General features: G+C 36.9%; 1 protein-coding gene and 1 long non-coding RNA gene across 6 annotated transcripts in view; one reads left to right on the top strand and one right to left on the bottom strand.

The window, feature by feature from the left end:
- The window catches only part of LOC115223418 (prolyl 4-hydroxylase subunit alpha-1), a 112,813-nt gene that overhangs the window by 25,911 nt on the left and 67,957 nt on the right, over window positions 1-18,945 (top strand). For all 5 annotated transcript variants that reach the window (XM_029793946.2, XM_029793948.2, XM_036512657.1 and 2 more), the window contains exon 2: window positions 14,885-15,036. In XM_029793946.2, the coding sequence (XP_029649806.1) occupies window positions 14,885-15,036 (152 nt within the window). The remainder of the gene's footprint in view (window positions 1-14,884; window positions 15,037-18,945) is intronic.
- The window catches only part of LOC118767682, a 129,481-nt gene that overhangs the window by 74,148 nt on the left and 36,388 nt on the right, over window positions 1-18,945 (bottom strand). The gene's annotated exons all lie outside the window — the stretch shown is intronic.

Raw genomic sequence — 18,945 nt, 5'->3', positions numbered from 1 at the left:
ATGTATGTACATAGTGACATATACATACATAGACAAATAAACAAACTTGGTGATGTACACGTACAGGTGTACATACAGACACGTGTAGACAGTGGCATTTAGAGAAACATACCTTTCTACATTCATATAAACATACACGTGTACTACACACACACACACACATAATACATACATACATACATACATACATACATACATACATACATACATACATACATACATACATACATGCACTGCACTAATGAAGAGACCTGTGCATGCTTGTTCCACATGCAAAAAACAGCAGCCAAATCTCTACAAAAAGATTGGAAATTACAGTCCCAGATATCTAAGAAAATGGGGTGGTCACAACTTGAATGCTTTGATCCTAGATCTGCTTGACCTGGGGCTAGAGAACAACATAGTTTAAAAGTGGAATAAAATTGTTTGTCCAAAAGAAAAAAGAAAAAAAAAGCACAACCTTTCTAGTTGGACTATTTTTTGGAGTGTCATGAAGAGCCCTTTATCAAATCTAAATATTTGATTCCAATTTTGCACTGCTTATATACTTATATCTTGCTCTGAGTGTGTGTATCCTTCATTCTTGACATCATTCTTCTCCCCTCACATTTTGCATTGATCACTCTTTCTATGCTACCAGATATTTTTCCCTCTCCCCACATGCTCTTGCAAAACTATCCACATTCTGCCTTTCCATTCACACCAAAAATCTTCTGTTCCCCTTCTTGTACATTGAGGGCACATTCTGACACTTCATCAACACCTTCTTTATCTCTCTTTATCTGCTCTCACCTACCCATATGTAATCCAAGGTAGCCTTGTATCTCCTCTATGGCAAGAAACCTGTTCTTATTCCTTATTTCTCTCAACACCTACCATCAAGCTGCCTCCCTTATTACTACACTCCCACTCGGTTGAGAGGGCTCTTTAGTCTTGTGAGTTAAGGCACAAATGTTAGCACGCCGGGCGAAATGCTTAGTGGTATTTTGTCTGTCGTTACATTCCGAGTTCAAATTCCGCCGAGGTCGACTTTGCCTTTCACGCTTTTGGGGTCGATTAAATAAGTACCAGTTACGTACTGGGGTCGATATAATCGACTTAATCTGCTTGTCTCTCCTTGTTTGTCCCCTCTGTGTTTAGCCCCTTGTGGGTAGTAAAGAAATAGGTAAACTTAACAGAAGCTTGAGAGGTGGTTGGATGGAACCTACACTCGCCTCCTTATGAGAGCTCAAAATCTCTCGTGGAGGCGCCATCCAACCAAAATGCAAATATATGGGAAACTACCACCTGTGTCATCTCTTGTGAAAGGTAGGAGAGTCCTGTTTGCTGGACATTGTTGTAGAGCTGAAAAAGAAGTAATTTCTACTCTTCTCCTCTGGAAACCATCTACTCGCAATACCAGACGGCGCACACTCTCCTACCCTGATGTAATCTCCAGGGATACAGGCATCCAGCAACAGGACCTCCGTAATGCCATGATGGACCGTGAAGTCTGGCGTAGCATGGTAAATTCCATTGTCTCGACCACGGTCGAACAATGATGATGATGATGTGCTTTCTGCTCAGAAGGCATCCTGTAGGAGCCATTCCAAAGCAGATATTGGAGCACCATACATACAACTAATCAGATTCTGTCAAACTGTCCAACCCATGCCAGCATGGAAGATACATTAAATGGTGATATCTATCTGAATAACCAAGAGTTTTATTAGGACATAGTTTAAGAATATATCATAATCTTTGTAAAAGCAGTTATTAAAATATAGAAGAACTACTTTTTTGAAATGCTTTTTCAGAATTTCTTTCTTCATAAAAAAAATTTCTATTTCATGGAAAAAGTTCATTCAATAAGTTTTTAGATCTAGAAACTTCTTGCAAAATTTCTACTATAATGGTTATCTTTTATTCAATGGAAAGACTTATATTTTATTAAGTACCCTTCACCTATAAATGCAATTTGTTAATATCTACCATTTCTGTCTTGCAAATATCTGAAGAAATCTTTTTTGCTTTCTTTTTAATCTTTATTTTTTTTCCATTTTTTTTTCTTTTTCCTCTTTTTTTTTTGTTTTGGTATAAATTTGAAGATATAACACATTTATATTAACTTGTAAGTAGTTTGTGTGTAAGTCTGTATGCATGTATCATATGTAGCATGTATGAATGTGTGTGTGTATATATATATACACACACACTCACATGTATGTATATGTGTATATATATATATATATATATATACACACACTCACATGTATGTATCAAGATAAATATGTATTTATATAGATATGAATATATGTATACATGTTATATATATGAGTTTATGTATATAATATCTATGTAATTATATATGTATATAGATACGTATGTATATATGCATGGATGGATGTATGTTTTTTAAATTATGCGTGTTTGATGGATATAATGTTTGTATGCATTTTTGCATATATGTGTGTGTACGTGTGTGTGTGTGTGCGTATACACACATACATACACACACAAACACACACACATATATATAAGCATATTATCTATAAGAGAACTGTTCTTCATTCTAAATCATGCTTCTCCTGTATGTCACCAGCTACAGGCAAATACCAAAATGTATTCTAATTGAAAGAAGCGAGACAGAGATTAACCCTTCAACATTCAAATTATTCTGTCAAATGTAATGCTTTATCAGTCATATTGTTCTGAATTAATCATGCATTATCTTGTAGCTTTGAGATTTCAATGACATGGTTGTATATTTTTAGAATGAAATTGTAGGGCAGGTGTGAGAAGCCAGATCTGGTCAGTTTGAGCATAAAACAGAATATTTAGGCTGGATGTGGCTGCTTTAAATGCTAAAGGCTTGAACAATGAGTTATCCTCTGACAAGTCACCTGACAAGACATCTTCACTGAATGATATACTACAATTATTTGTACAGAATCCCACCCATTAGGAACTGATACATGATGGGTTGAAACAGTCATAGTGATAAAGAAAGAATCTCATGAATTCCTTTTCCCTTTCCTAATATATATATATATATATATATACACATGTGGAGGCACAATGGCCCAGTGGTTAGGGTAGTGGACTCGTGGTCGTCGGATCGCGGTTTCGATTCCCAGACCAGGCATTGTCAGTGTTTATTGAGCAAAAACTATACCTAAAGCTCCACAAGGCTCCGGTAGGGGGTTGTGGCGATCCCTGCTGTACTCTTTCACCAAAACTTTCTCTCACTCTTTCTTCTGTTGGCCTGCTCACTTAGCCAGCGGGGTGGCGTCATTTGAAGGCTAAAACAATGTGAAGCGCATTGTGACCAGCGATGTGTAGCAACATCTGATAGCCTGGTCGGTCACGGTGATCACGGTGATATATATATACATATATACACACACATCTATATACTCATATATAGATGTGTGTGTATGTATGTATGTATGTATGTATGTATGTATCTATCTATCTATCTATATATATATATATATATATATGTACATACACATATGGCCTAGTGGTTAGGGGGTTGCACTCACAATTGCAAAATTATGGTTTCAATTCCTAGACCGGGTGGTGTATTGTGTTGATGAGCAAAACATTTCATCCCATGTTGCTCTACGATCACTTTGACACCTGACACATGGTACACCGTGCACCTGTTCAGGCAATGCTCATCTGAGGAAGGGAGTGAGCTGATGTGCAGCACATACATTTAATCACTATAAACTAATCATTTGTGCAGGTCATTTGACAAAAGCTGAACACTTATGTCTCATCTTTGACAGGAGAGTCCGTCATATATATTTGTATATTTATATATATATGTAAATATATTATAGGCGCAGGAGTGGCTGCGTGGTAAGTAGCTTGCTTACCAGCTACATGGTTCTAGGTTCAGTCCCACTGTGTGGTACCTTGAGCAAGTGTCTTCTACTATAGCCTCAGGCCGACCAAAGCCTTGTGAGTGGATTTGGTAGATGGAAAACTGAAAGAAGCCCGTCATATGTGTGTGTGTGTGTGTGTGTGTATTTGTGTGTCTGTGTTTGTCCCCCCAACATCGCTTGACAACCAATGCTGGTGTGTTTACGTTATATATATATATAAAATAAGGGTGAAAAATTGAATATTAATTTGATTAATATCAATTTAAAACCAGTGGTCTAGCATATTAAAATCTGAAGATTCAGAAAAATTATATTACATACATAGAGGAAGGATGACCACTACGTGGACATCCATTATGCTAGAAGTAGATCCACTATGGTCTTACCACTAAGAAAGGAATGTTCTCAAGAAAATTTAGCAAATGCCAGAATGTAAGTAAGCAAGACAAATGAAAAGAAACAAAATATAGATTAATCATAAACTAGTTTCACTATTAACACTTACGCAAGTTTTTTTTTTTTTGCTAAATTTTCTTGAGAACATTCCTTTCTTAGTGCTAAGACCATGGCGGATCTACTTCTAGCATAATGGATGTCCATGTAGTGGTCATCCTGCTTATATGTTTATGTATATATATATATATATATATATATATATATATATAGACAGAGAGAGATTTGATAATGTCAACAGGAAAACTAGAACTCAAGACATATATTTAGATTAGCACTTACCAAACTAGTCACAAATCAAGGGGATTAAAAATTTATATACCAGTGATAATGGTATTTCCCTGGATAGCTCTGGAACAAATTGTAAGTTTTTATTTGTTCCAGAACTCTCCAGGGAGATACCAATATCACCAGTGTATAAATTTACAACACATTGATTTGTGACTAGTTTGGTAAGTGCTAACACATAAATTTCTTGGCCCCTGAGTCACTGTTGCTTATGCTAAATATTAATAAAAAAAATATATCTTTTATCTTTTACTAGTTTTGGTCATTAGATTGAGACCATGCTGGGGCACTGCCTTGATGAATTTTTATTTTTTTTTAAAGTCTGGTACTTATTCTATTGATCTCTTTTGCTAAACTGCTAAGTTACAGAGATGTAAACACACCAAAACCAGTTGTCACATACACACAAATGCACATATGGGCTTCTAGTTACCATTTACCAAATCCACTCACAAAGCTTTGGTTGGCCCAAGGCTATAGTAGAAGACACTTGCCCAAGGTGCTACACAGTGGGACTGAACCCGGAACAATGTGGTTGGGAAGCAAACTTCTTATTACACATATGTATGTTTAATGAACATGTGTATGTGTCGTGTATATCTATGTCTGGTATTCTTATATTCTGAATTTTCTTTAATTTCTAATAAATCTTGGTATCAATTTCATCGAAAAACAGTTGAATCCATTTTAAGCTGTTAGTTGTGGTGTGGTAGGATGAATTGACTAGAAGTCAACAATGTCAGGAAATGTCCTTGACATTTTGATTGTCAAATTCTCTGAAAGTGAAATTGTTCCATTCAATCACTCTCTCCCCGTCCTACCACCACTACCACAGCAGCCAATTTCTTTAAGGAGGGTGAGAATGGAAGAGAAGGAAAAAAAAAACAGAAGCGGAATTCTTAAGAGACCTGTTTTCTCTAAAAGACTGAATGGATTGTTTTCAAAGATTATATTATTATGCCAAACTTTAAAAATCTGAATAAATTGTGTATATTTGTGCATTTGTGAGTACATGTGATATTCTAAAACCAAAGTGCCACGTAAAAAGCATTAATGTTGGTGCCATGTAAAAAGCATTAGTGATAGTGCTATATAAAAAGCCCTGTTGGTGGTGCCATGTTAAAAGCACCCAGTACACTCTGTAAAGTGGTTGGCGTTAGAGAGGACATCTGACCATAGAAACCAAGCTAAAACAGACTATGGAAGCTAGTGTGATCCCTGCTTTTGCCAGTTCTAACCCATGCCAGCATGGAAACTGGAGGTTAAATGATGATGATGATGATGATGTTTGTGCGTTGAAATGAAGTAGGCTACAATTTTCCAATGTTGTAATTGTCTTCCCATCCTTGTATTCCAATATGAGGTGACCACACAGTTGTGAACTTAAGTCCTTTGCTTCCTATGGAGCATAGGTCATCAGCAATTTTTCTGTGCTGTTCTCTCAACCCTGGGTTGTCATTTCTGCTTCTCTCCTCTTGGATCTCTGCTTTTTCAGCTCTGCCTTTGCACCTTACTTTTGGATTTTACTGCACCAAATTGTTTCCATAATGGAAGGCCTTCTTTTTCCAGGTCTTGCTGGCATTGAATTGAAGACTCTTGCCCAATGTGCTGTGCAGTGGGACTGAACCTGAAACCATGTGGTCGCATAGCAAGCGCCTTAACCACACAACCATATTTATATCTATATCTATATACATCTTTGTGTGTGTCTGCACACATTCACGATACACACATACGCACACGTACACACACAAACATATATATGCATGTGTATATGTATTCATGTATACATGTGTATGTATGTGTTAATATATATATGAACATAGGAGTGGCTGTGTGGTAAGTAGCTTGCTTACCAACCACATGGTTCCAGGTTCTGTCCCACTGCATTGCACCTTAGGCAAATGTCTTCTATTATTGCTTCGGGCCGACCAAAGCCTTGTGAGTGGATTTGGTAGACGGAAACTGAAAGAAACCCGCCATATATATGTATATACATATATATATATGTGTGTATGTATGTATATGTGTGTGTGTGTGTGTCTACGTTTGTGTGTCTGTGTTTGTCCCCCACCGACATCGCTTGACAACCGATGCTGGTGTGTTACGTCCCCGTAACTTAGTGGTTCGGCAAAAGAGACCGACAGAATAAGTACTAGGCTTACAAAGAATTAGTCCTGGAGTCAATTTGCTCGACTAAAGGCGGTGCTCCAGCATAGCCACAGTCAAATGACTGAAACAAGTAAAAGAGTAAAAGAGTATGTGTGTGTGTGTATGTTTGCTTATACATATGTATTCAGGCATGCACTGTATCTTCAGATTTCAACCTCATAAGTTATCCATTTGTTTTCATGCTGTAGGAGAGATATTTATAGCTGGTGCCATTTAGTCTTTTTAATATTAGTCACATGTTTGGTTATGGTCTTACTTTTCATTCTACATTTATTATCACACATACAGATGTGTGTGTGTGTGCATGTGCATGTGTGTGTGTGTGTGTGTATACAGATATACAAATGTATGCATACGTATAAAGAGAGTTTAATTGCAAAAATCTTTGACGAGGTTGCTCAGCTGTCAAAATTTTTTAATCGGTTGTCTTTTATCTTTCACTTGTCTCAGCCATTGGACTGTGGCCATACTGGGGCATTGCCTTGAAGAGTACTTTTTTTTTTTTAAAGCCTGGTACTTACTCTGATCATTTTTGCTGAACCACTACGTTATGGGGACATAAGCTCTTTCACATGGCTGTGTAGTTAAGAAGTTCTCTTTTAAACCACATAGTTTTGGGTTTAATCCCAGTGTGTGCCACCTTGGGCAACTGTCTTCTACAATAGTACTGGGCGGGTAAAAGCCTAGGGAATGGATTTGTAGGCAGAAACTGAAAGAAGCCTGTCGTTGTATACCTCTGTTTATATATATATATATATACATATATAAATGGATTAATGAATTATCCTTTGTTTACCGTTAACATGGAAAATTCAATAAACAGTTACCAGGGTTGCAAAATTCACGCAAGTAACACGGATGAAGCGACCTATTCAAAGGTAGAAACTCCGGGTTAATGTGCAGTAATTTGTGTAGTATAAGTAAACAGATGTTATTCAAATTCTTTTACTTTCGACATATGTTTCAAAGACAACATTGGTTTTATTCCAAAGGAATAAACGGTGTAAAATGCAATCTTCTCATCAGGAAAGAAAGAGAGCCTATCTCAACAACAAGATATTCTAACAATTACAATGACTGCATAAATGATAAACAGAACGTTATTAAGTATTTAAAAAAAAACGTTCACAAAGCCAAGCTTATGGAAGCATTGATTGCTGGTGCTTTGTGAAGGACCAAGTTCTACCAATAATCTATGAGTGCTTGTGCTTGGATGTTCAATCATTTCAAGCAACGCTTCATCTCCCACAATAGAAGAGCCGTCCTGACCTTGGTTTGTCTTTAAGGCTAGTGTCACCTTCCTTAAAACATCTGAACCAGTTTTGCGCTACATTTTTGTTGATAGTTCCTGGGCCTTCCACACCATTAATTTCTTTTACCACCGCCCTTGCATTTGGTCCTTTTTTTTCTACCAGTAGTATTAAGCGAATCTAATAGCAACTTTTTCACCACACATTATTAAGGTTGTAAAATAAAGAATAAATAATGTTTATATGTTATTATGAGAATGAAGAATTGAACAATGATTGGACAACAAGTTGCATCAAATCAATAACTGAACATGGAGATACAGGTTGCCAAAAACACATTAGTGAAAATCCGAAAGATTTTTAAACTCAGCCTCGTGTATATATGTTATAAATATATTGGGCTTCCAGACAGTTTCCATCTACCAGATCCACTCATAGGGCTTCGGTTAGCCTGGAGGTGTAGTAGAAGACACTTGTGCAAGATGCTGCACAGTCGGACAGAATTCTAAATTACATGGTTGGAAAACAAGCATCTTTACACAGCCATGCCATACGTAACATATATATTTACACTCACACACAAGCATGTGCACACACACACACAAAATAAAAAATGGAATTATAATGATTCATGGCAAAGTACGGCAGGTTTGACTCCATTGATGTCATGAATTGATGAGCCATACTTGCACTTATTCGTTGAATTATTCATTTCTTTATAATTATGAGAGTTGTTAGTTCAACTTGCTTTTGTTTTCAGTGATAGGTTAGGAATGGTTTGGTAGTGGTGGTGGTAGTGGTGGTGCAGGTAGTGGGGATCACGGTAGCCATGGTGTTAGTGGTGGTGGTGGTGTTTGTTGGCAATTGGTCTGTGTCATAATTTGTCAAAAACTGATTGGAATTTAGTTGGTCTTTTTGAGAGATGCTAACATTAGCTTAATGTGTGGGTGTTTATTCACATATGTGTATATATATATATATACATACTCTCTTTACTCTTTTACTTGTTTCAGTCATTTTACTGCGGCCATGCTGGAGCACCGCCTTTAGTCGAGCAAATCGACCCCGGGACTTATTCTTTGTAAGCCCAGTACTTATTCTATCGGTCTCTTTTGCCGAACCGCTAAGTGACGGGGACGTAAACACACCAGCATTGGTTGTCAAGCAATGCTAGGGGGACAAACACAAACATATACACACACACCCATACATATATATACATATATACGACAGGTTTCTTTCAGTTTCCGTCTACCAAATCCACTCACAAGGCATTGGTCGGCCCAGGGCTATAGCAGAAGACACTTGCCCAAGATGCCACGCAGTGGGACTGAACCCGGAACCATGTGGTTGGTTAGCAAGCTACTTACCACACAGCCACTCCTGCGCCTATATATATATATATATATATATATATATATATATATATATGTGTGTATGTATATATGTATATATATATATGTGTGTGTATACATATATACGTACATATATATATATATACATATATGTATGTATATGTATATATATATATATATAATATATATATATATATATATATACTCATATATATATATATATATATATCTACATATACATACATGCATGTATGTATGTATATATATATATATATATATATACACATGTATGTATGTGTTTATATATATATAATGTATGTAATTATGCATATATATGTATGTATGCATATATGTGATGATGTATAATGATAATCATGTACATATATGTATTGTACTCTTTGTTGTTTTGATTGTGTGTGAGTGTGCCTATATTATCTATATCTGACTAGGCTTCGTCTTTTAGTGCCTCACTCTCTCCCTCTCACCCTCTCTCTCTTTCTCATTCTCTCACCTTTAATTTCTTACTTTTTTTTTCTTTTTTTCCCCATTTTGGTTTCTTTCATTTGCAGAACACTTTCCCTAATTTGTCTTGTATGATAAAGTAAAATAATTATCAGTACCACTATGAATTATTTATTTATTTACATACATAAGTACTGTATACACACACACACACACATACATATATATCATTGAAAAGCTGACCAAATTCTATTATCATTTTGATTAATCTTTTGAAACAATAAGTGATGTCATACAAGATGGAATCAGGATTTATTATTATTAATGTTATTATCATTATTATTATTATTGTTATTATGGCAGTGAGCTGGTGGAATTATTACTGCACTAGGCAAAACACTTTGCAGCATTTCATCTGTCTGTATGTTCTGAGTTCAAATTCCACCGAGGTCACTTTGCTTTTCATCACTTCGGGGTTGATAAAATAGATACTAGTTGAGTACTGGGGTTGATGAAATTGACTTAACCCCTCCCCCAAAATTGCTGGCGTTGTGCCAAAATTTGAAATCATCTCATTATTATTATTATCATCATTATATTATAAGGGTGGAATTTCTTCCAATATTTTGTATTCTGCATAAAAATCTTGGTGACGCCAACTTTGTGTTTCATCTTTTCAAGTGCCAATAACAATAAAGTGCCATTTAAGTCCTGGAGTTGATGGCACTGACTCGCCCTCTCCTCGTCTTAAAACTGCTTGTCTGCTGCCAAAATTTGAAACAGTTATTTCAAATATCAGAAAAAAAAAAATGTTAGGTAGTGGCTGTGTGGTTAAGAAGTTTGCTTCCCAACCACATGGTTTGGGATCAATCCCACTGCATGGTCACTTATGTATTACTGTCTCCTTGTCTTGACATCATATGGTGGTTGAAAACAAGTATTACCATCATCTTATGCTTATGCTCCCTTGTCAATGGCATTTCTGACTTTCCGTCCTTGACCCCTCAGATGATTATTCAGACCCACTGCAGACTTCCATGTTTTGAAGAATAGGCAACAGATGAAAGTTGTAACTTACTGTACGCTTTCAACTGGTTAGGTCTGCACATGTTGCCACCCTTCCATCGGCAGGGAACTTTCAATAGAGAGAATGGCAGATGAGGTCACTACAAAGAAACATCTGTAGCTATTTGGAAGATTGACAGACAAAAAAGTGTGGGTTGTCAGTGTGTGTGTATGTGAGAGAATGACAGATGCAGATACAAAGACAAACACACACCTAGACATAAGTTATATGTACATACATGCATACACCAAGGTACTACAGAGAAAAACATTGGCGTGGGTGCTGGTGCCATGTAAAAACACTGATGCTGGTGTCACGTGAAAACCACCCAGTACACTTTGTGAAGTGGTTAGCATTAAGAAGGGGCATCCAGCTGTAGAAGCCAAGCAAAAGCAAACTATGAAACTGGTGTAGCCCTTGGCCTTGCCAGTTCCTGTTAAGCCATCCCACCCATGCCAACATGAAAAATGTATGTTACATGATGATGATATCAAACCTAAAGGTGGTAGTTAAGCTAAGGTGAAACCTACTTATTTCCAATCAAGGTTCAAAAAAATATGTGAAGACACAGGTGTGGTTGTGTGGTAAGAAGCTTGCTTCCCAACCACATGGTTCCAGCTTCAGTCCCAGTGTGTGGCACCTTGGGCGAGTGTCTTCTACTATAGCCTTGGGCTGACCAAACCCTTGTGAGTGGATTTGGTAAACAGAAACTGAAAGAAGCCCATCGTATATATACATATATATATACACACACACACACACATATGTATGTGTGTATACATATATATATATATATATATATATATATATATATATGTATATATATATGTGTGTGTGTATGTATGTATTTATGTGTGTGTGTGTCTGTTTGTCCCCCTGCCATCACTTGGCAATCGATGCTGATGTGTTTATGTCCCCTTAACTTAGCAAAAGAGACTGATAGAATAAGTGCTAGGCTTACAAAGAATAAGTCCTGGGGTTGATTTCTTTGACTCAAACCCTTTTGGTGCTCCAGCATGGCTGCAATAAAATGACTGAAACATATAAAAGAATAACGAAACCAACCTTTCCCTTTGTCATCTTTTTAGCAGCAAGAATAGATTATTAGCTTTCTTTGATGACTGGCTGTTAAAAAATTTTATGTTATTGACACATGTTTACTTAAATTTTATAATCTCTATAAAATTTTTGAGGTTATGGACAGAATTGTTTCACAGTAGGCTATAAAAATAATTGTTAGAAATGTATTTGGCTTTTTATTTTCTTCAAGCTACTTGTGGTAACACGTCTATTGAAGTATCCAACTGCTGTCTCAGTTTATTATGAACAATAATGAAGAATTTAATAAATTTAATGGCAGAATTATTAGCACTGCAGACAGAATTCTTTTATTCTTTTATTTGTTTCAGTCATTTGACTGAGGCCATGCTGGAGCACCGCCTTTAGTGGAGCAAATTGACCTCAGGACTATTCTTTGTAAGCCTAGTACTTACTCTATCAGTCTCGCTTGCCAAACCGCTAAGTGACAGGGACATAAACACACCAGCATCAGTTGTCAAGCAATGTTGAGGGGACAAACACAGATACACAAACATATACATACATATATATATATATATATTATATATATATATATATATGTATATATATATGTGTGTGTGTATGTATGTATTTATGTGTGTGTGTGTCTGTTTGTCCCCCTGCCATCACTTGGCAATCGATGCTGATGTGTTTATGTCCCCTTAACTTAGCAAAAGAGACTGATAGAATAAGTGCTAGGCTTACAAAGAATAAGTCCTGGGGTTGATTTCTTTGACTCAAACCCTTTTGGTGCTCCAGCATGGCTGCAATAAAATGACTGAAACATATAAAAGAATAACGAAACCAACCTTTCCCTTTGTCATCTTTTTAGCAGCAAGAATAGATTATTAGCTTTCTTTGATGACTGGCTGTTAAAAAATTTTATGTTATTGACACATGTTTACTTAAATTTTATAATCTCTATAAAATTTTGAGGTTATGGACAGAATTGTTTCACAGTAGGCTATAAAAATAATTGTTAGAAATGTATTTGGCTTTTTATTTTCTTCAAGCTACTTGTGGTAACACGTCTATTGAAGTATCCAACTGCTGTCTCAGTTTATTATGAACAATAATGAAGAATTTAATAAATTTAATGGCAGAATTATTAGCACTGCAGACAGAATTCTTTTATTCTTTTATTTGTTTCAGTCATTTGACTGAGGCCATGCTGGAGCACCGCCTTTAGTGGAGCAAATTGACCTCAGGACTATTCTTTGTAAGCCTAGTACTTACTCTATCAGTCTCGCTTGCCAAACCGCTAAGTGACAGGGACATAAACACACCAGCATCAGTTGTCAAGCAATGTTGAGGGGACAAACACAGATACACAAACATATACATACATATATATATATATATATATACAACATGCTTCTTCCAGTTTTTGTCTACCAAATCCACTCACAAGGCTTTGGTCGCCCCGAGGCTATAGTAAAATACACTTACCCAAGGTGCCACACAGTGGGACTGAACCCACAACCATGTGGTTGGTAAGCAAGCTACTTACCACACAGCCACTCCTTTCATCTGTCTTTATACTCTGAGTCCATGGTGGAATTTACCGGTCACTATGTATATATCTGTGCATATACTTATATATATTTATGTATATGTGTATATATATATAAGTTCAGCAAAATTTAGATTCAAATGAGTATGGTACTTAAGTTAGATGCACCAGAATTTTGTATGGTGTTATCCCTATAATTCCATGGGTGATTATAGTCAAAATAAGCAACAAGAATAACTTCGGTAATTTGGTACGATCGTTTCGCACTACATCATTTTATTAAATGTTGTAAGTATTACAACAGTTTTAAAATGCTGAACACTCATCAGCCATTAATAGAGGTTTTCCATTAATACATAATTTTCATATCAAATGGCTGATGAGTGCTCAGCATTTTAAAACTGTTGTAATACTTACCACATTTAATAAAAAGATGTAGTGCGAAACGATCGTACCAAATTACCGAAGTTATTCTTGTGGCTTATTTTGATTATATATATGTGAAGACCCGTTGAGATAAGTGAAAATCAAATCAAATCAAAATCAAAATCAACCAAATCAAATCGGGACACAAAACTCCACTTGTGAAGACCCATAGAGACAAGTGAAAATCAAATCAAATCCAAATCAAAATCAAAATCAAAATCAAACCAAATCAAATCAGGTATCAGAAAGCAGAACCAAAATCGAAGTCGATCAACATCAATGGAAATTGCAGCTGTGGTTAAGCGAACCATCCGATCGTAGTCGTTGCCAGCGCCGCCCCGACTGGCCTCCGTGCCGGTGGCACGTAAAAGCACCATCCATTCGTGTCCATTGCCAGCCTCGCCTGGCCCCGTGCCAGTGGCACGTAAAAAGCACCATCCGTTCGTGGCCGTTTGCCAGCTCCATCTGGCACCTGTGCGGGTGGCACGTAAAAGGCACCCACTACACTCACGGAGTGGTTGGCGTTAGGAAGGGCATCCAGCCGTAGAAACACTGCCAGATCAGACTGGGCCTGATGCAGCCTTCTGGCTTCACAGACCCCAGTTGAACCGTCCAACCCATGCTAGCATGGAAAGCGGACGTTAAATGATGATGATGATGATGATGATGATATATATATATATATACACACATATGCATATTTATTGTACTTTATTAATTTTTAGAATAAGGTTTTTATAGTATATGTTTTCTATATGGTGTGAATAACATCTTTCATTATTGAATTGTTTAATAGAGGTTTTTTTTCTCTAAATTATATATATATATATGCATGCGTGTATGTGTGTGTTCGAGATGAATGTAGTAAATAGGAACAAGTGTGTGTGTGTGTGTGTGTGTGTGGTGGTTCTGTTTGGTAATTCTTTTCTGTTTGGCATATTTTACAGCCTTGCTGAGGATTATGACAGGCACAGTACTTTTGCTCTGGAAAATCCAGATCACTTTGTTGGAAATCCGGTCAATGCATTTCTCCTAGTCAAACGATTCACCGTGGACTGGGACAAAGAATTCCAGTTTTTAAAGGACAACATCACAAATGGTAAGTGGAACCCTCCTCTTTCTGATCCACTCTTTTTATTTGTTTCTTTTCTCTTTGTTCCTGTCTGTTACTAAATCCATGACAGTTTCTTTTCCTTTGATGTCAATAACAACATTTTACCTGGCACTTCACCACTTTCAGTGACAAGTGTTTCAGTTGATCCGATTAACAGAACAGCCTGCTTGTAAAATTGACATGCAAGTGGCTGAGTACTCCACAGACCTTAACCCTTTAGTGTTTGCATTATTCTGCCACAATTAATGCTTCTTCATCCACATTGTTTTGAACTAATCATGCATTATCTTGTAGCTATGAGATTTTGATGAGGTAGCTGTTAATTTTTAAAATGATATTGTAGGGTTGGTGTGAGAGATCAGATCTGGCCAGTTTGAACATAAAACAGGCAGAATACTTTTGGCCGGATATGGCCGGTTTAAATGCTAAAGGGTTAACATAATTCTCAGGGAGATTCAGCATAACACAGAATGTGACGAGGCTGGCCCTTTGAAATACAGCAGGTACAACTAATTTTTGCCAGCTGAGTGGGCCCAGAGTAATGTGAACTAAAGAGTCTTGCTCAAGGACACGATGGTCTGCCAGGAATTGAACTCATGATCTTACATCCAAAAGTCAAGTATCCTAACTATGAGGCCATGTGCATACACCTAACATTATAAAATATCTTACTGTCTGTCTGGTTGTTTGTCTGTCTGTCTGTCTGTCTGACTGTCTGTCTAGCTATCAAGTTGTCTCATTATTTGTCTCAAATTTCTCTCCTTCACTTTTTCGTAACCTTGCTCTTCTTTTTCTCTTTCATTTTCTCTTCACTTTTCTCTCTTCATTCATATCTCTTCTCTATTCTTATTCAATCTCTCTCTCTCTCTCTCTCTCTCTCTCAATGTTTTATACATCGTATGAACCTCAGTGTGTGTGTGCACGCATTGTGTCAATTCTGTGTTTGTTTGCATTGACTGCCTGTGTGATTACATTATGTGTACAAATGTGTTTGTGTGATAGAGTGCCATGTAGTAAGAAGTTTGCTTCCCACCCACATGGCACACACACACACATATATACTCTCTTTTACTCTTTTACTTGTTTCAGTCATTTGACTGCGGCCATGCTGGAGCACCGCCTTTAGTCGAGCAAATCGACCCCAGGACTTATTCTTTTGTAAGTCCAATACTTATTCTATCGGTCTCTTTTTGCCGAACCGCTAAGTGACGGGGACGTAAACACACCAGCATCGGTTGTCAAGCGATGCTAGGGGGACAAACACAGACACACAAACACACACACACATATATATATATATATATACATATATACGACAGACTTCTTTCAGTTTCCGTCTACCAAATCCACTCACAAGGCATTGGTCGGCCTGGGGCTATAGCAGAAGACACTTGCCCAAGATGCCACGCAGTGGGACTGAACCCGGAACCATGTGGTTGGTTAGCAAGCTACTTACCAAACGTAAATGTATATGACAAGTTTCTTTCAGTTTCTATAGCCTCAGGCCAGCTAAAGGCTTATGAATGATAGATGGAAATTGAAAGAAACTTGTCATATATATTTACATATGTGTGTGTGTTTGTGTCTGTGTTTGTCTCCTGCCACCATTTAACAACCAGTGTTGGTGTGTTTACATCCCCTTAAGAGACCAATAGAGTAAGTAACAGGCTTTAAAAAAATAATTAGTGGGATTGATTCATTTGACTAAAAATTCTTTAAGGTGGTGCCTTAGCATGGCCACAGTCTAATGACTGAAACAAGTAAAAGATAAAAGATATACGTTATATGTAGTGATTGAATATATATGTGTACATATCCATTATATATGAGAGAGAGAGGGAGAGAGAGAGTGTGTGTGTATGTCTGTGTATGCATTATAAGTGTGTATATGTTCTAGTGAATGTGTGCGCGTGTGCTTAAACCATGGTCAAGTGGTTAAAGTATTTACTTTGCAATCAAGATACTCCAAGTTCTATCCTGTCTTGTGGCATCTTGGGCAAGCATAGCCCTGGTCAACACTTGTGAGTGAAGCTGGGTCAACAGAAACCATGTTAAGAGTGCAATGGATGAACGATACATGTAATTCACGAGTCCAGCTTTATTACACCCCATGTAAAATAACTGATTTTTGCCTGGGTAATCCATTGAGTGTACTTTGTCTCTGGAATACTCGGCTACTTATTTGCCCTATAATTCAATGAATCAGTAGTTCAGTTCATCAAAGATATTGATGGACAATCACCTTGACCGGCCAGACTGTCAGATGTTGCTTTCAATCCACTGGCCACAGCATTTCATCCATTCTGTTTTTGATCTCATATTCTTTCTCTGTTGTGCTCCCATTATTCTCTTTATATCATCAATCCATTGCATTCCTACTTCATTTGAGAAAATACAAACACTATGCACAAGGCTTTCCAGCTACTTCTCATTTTTCACATAAAGCTTTAAATCATCCAGATTCATCTGACCATACATTTTTCCCAAATCATAATCTATTTTGATTTTTGGATTTGGTTTGCAAGATTCTTTATATGAGTTCGTATGTTGAAGCATATTCTGTTGTGTCTGGGGAGAGTCATTTTCTTTTTGTGCCTTATAATAAAACACACTCACCGGTAAGATTTCCTCTTATTTCTTATTTTTATTTTCCTAAAATTTTCATTGCATCTTGCCATTGAAAAGGTTGTAAGAAGCAATGAAAATTTTAGGAAAATAAAAATAAGAAGTAAGTGGAAATTTTACCGGTGAGTGTGTTACATTATAAGGCACACAAAAAAAATGACTCTCCCCAGACACGACAGAATCTATTTTGACATTTTGTAATATTGCTCTGTGGTCAATGCAAATAGTAATGGAGATAAACTATCAGCTTAGAATATACCACATCTGATGTTCACCTTCCCAAAGATTTGTTTGCTTCCAATCAAGTCAGTGCTCCAAAGTTTCACATTTTTATTGACAATTTCTCCATATTTTCTGCCACTCCAAACATGCCAATTGTTTTTCTTATCCAATTGCTTGGATGTCTGAGTGGTCATTTCTGCTCACATGGGTACTACCTGTTAACTGCACACGTCCACCAATTGTCGGTGCATCATACAACATGTCTGGCCTGTCTGAGTTTGTTCAAATGTTCACTCTGGTTCTTTCCCTGGTCTGTTTGTTTCAGATGTGACCTCTCAAGATTCCCAACATTGACCTTTCCATGGCTCTTCGTGCTGTTTATTAATCACTGTTCTTCCCTCTTTATTGTTGCCCATATTTCACTTTCATAGAGCACTGCAGGTAGAACCATGCTGTTGAAGAGGTTTGCATAAGTGGTGTTGTCAGGGTTCACTTTCAGCACATCCTTCACTGAGTCGAATGCTCTCCCGGTCAAGTTGTGGTTGGAGGCAAAACCAATGAGGTGGAAGTCATGTATACCTTGGCCAAGTTATAACCATAGGACGCAACATGAAATAATGAGATATTGCAGAGAACAGGCCAGAGAACAGCCTACTTTGTGAAAGATCTGCTGAAAGCAATGGACAATATATATTCTTATTTACACATTGTTTGTATATTTATATATACCAGGTATTATGTGTATTTGTATATGCACAACATTGTGTATTTACATATAAATCCAATAACTATGTGTTTGTATATACCTTATCTTGTGTGCTAATGTATACCTAGTAATTATTTATATAAACCTAGTAATTGAGTGCGTTTATATCTACCCAGTAACTGTGTGTATTTGTATGTACCCAGAAATTCTGTGTTTGTATATATATCCTGTAATTTGTATGTGTCTACCCAGTATTGTGTGTGTATATATCCAACAATATTAATTTGTTATGTCCCTGCTGTTTTTCAAGTATTTAAGGAATCCATGTCACACAAACACAA

This window comes from Octopus sinensis, linkage group LG23, assembly GCF_006345805.1.
Source record: "Octopus sinensis linkage group LG23, ASM634580v1, whole genome shotgun sequence".
NCBI lineage: Eukaryota > Metazoa > Mollusca > Cephalopoda > Octopoda > Octopodidae > Octopus > Octopus sinensis.
The sequence above is the reverse complement of the archived record's forward strand: the minus strand, read 5'-3'. Positions and strand labels throughout refer to the sequence as shown.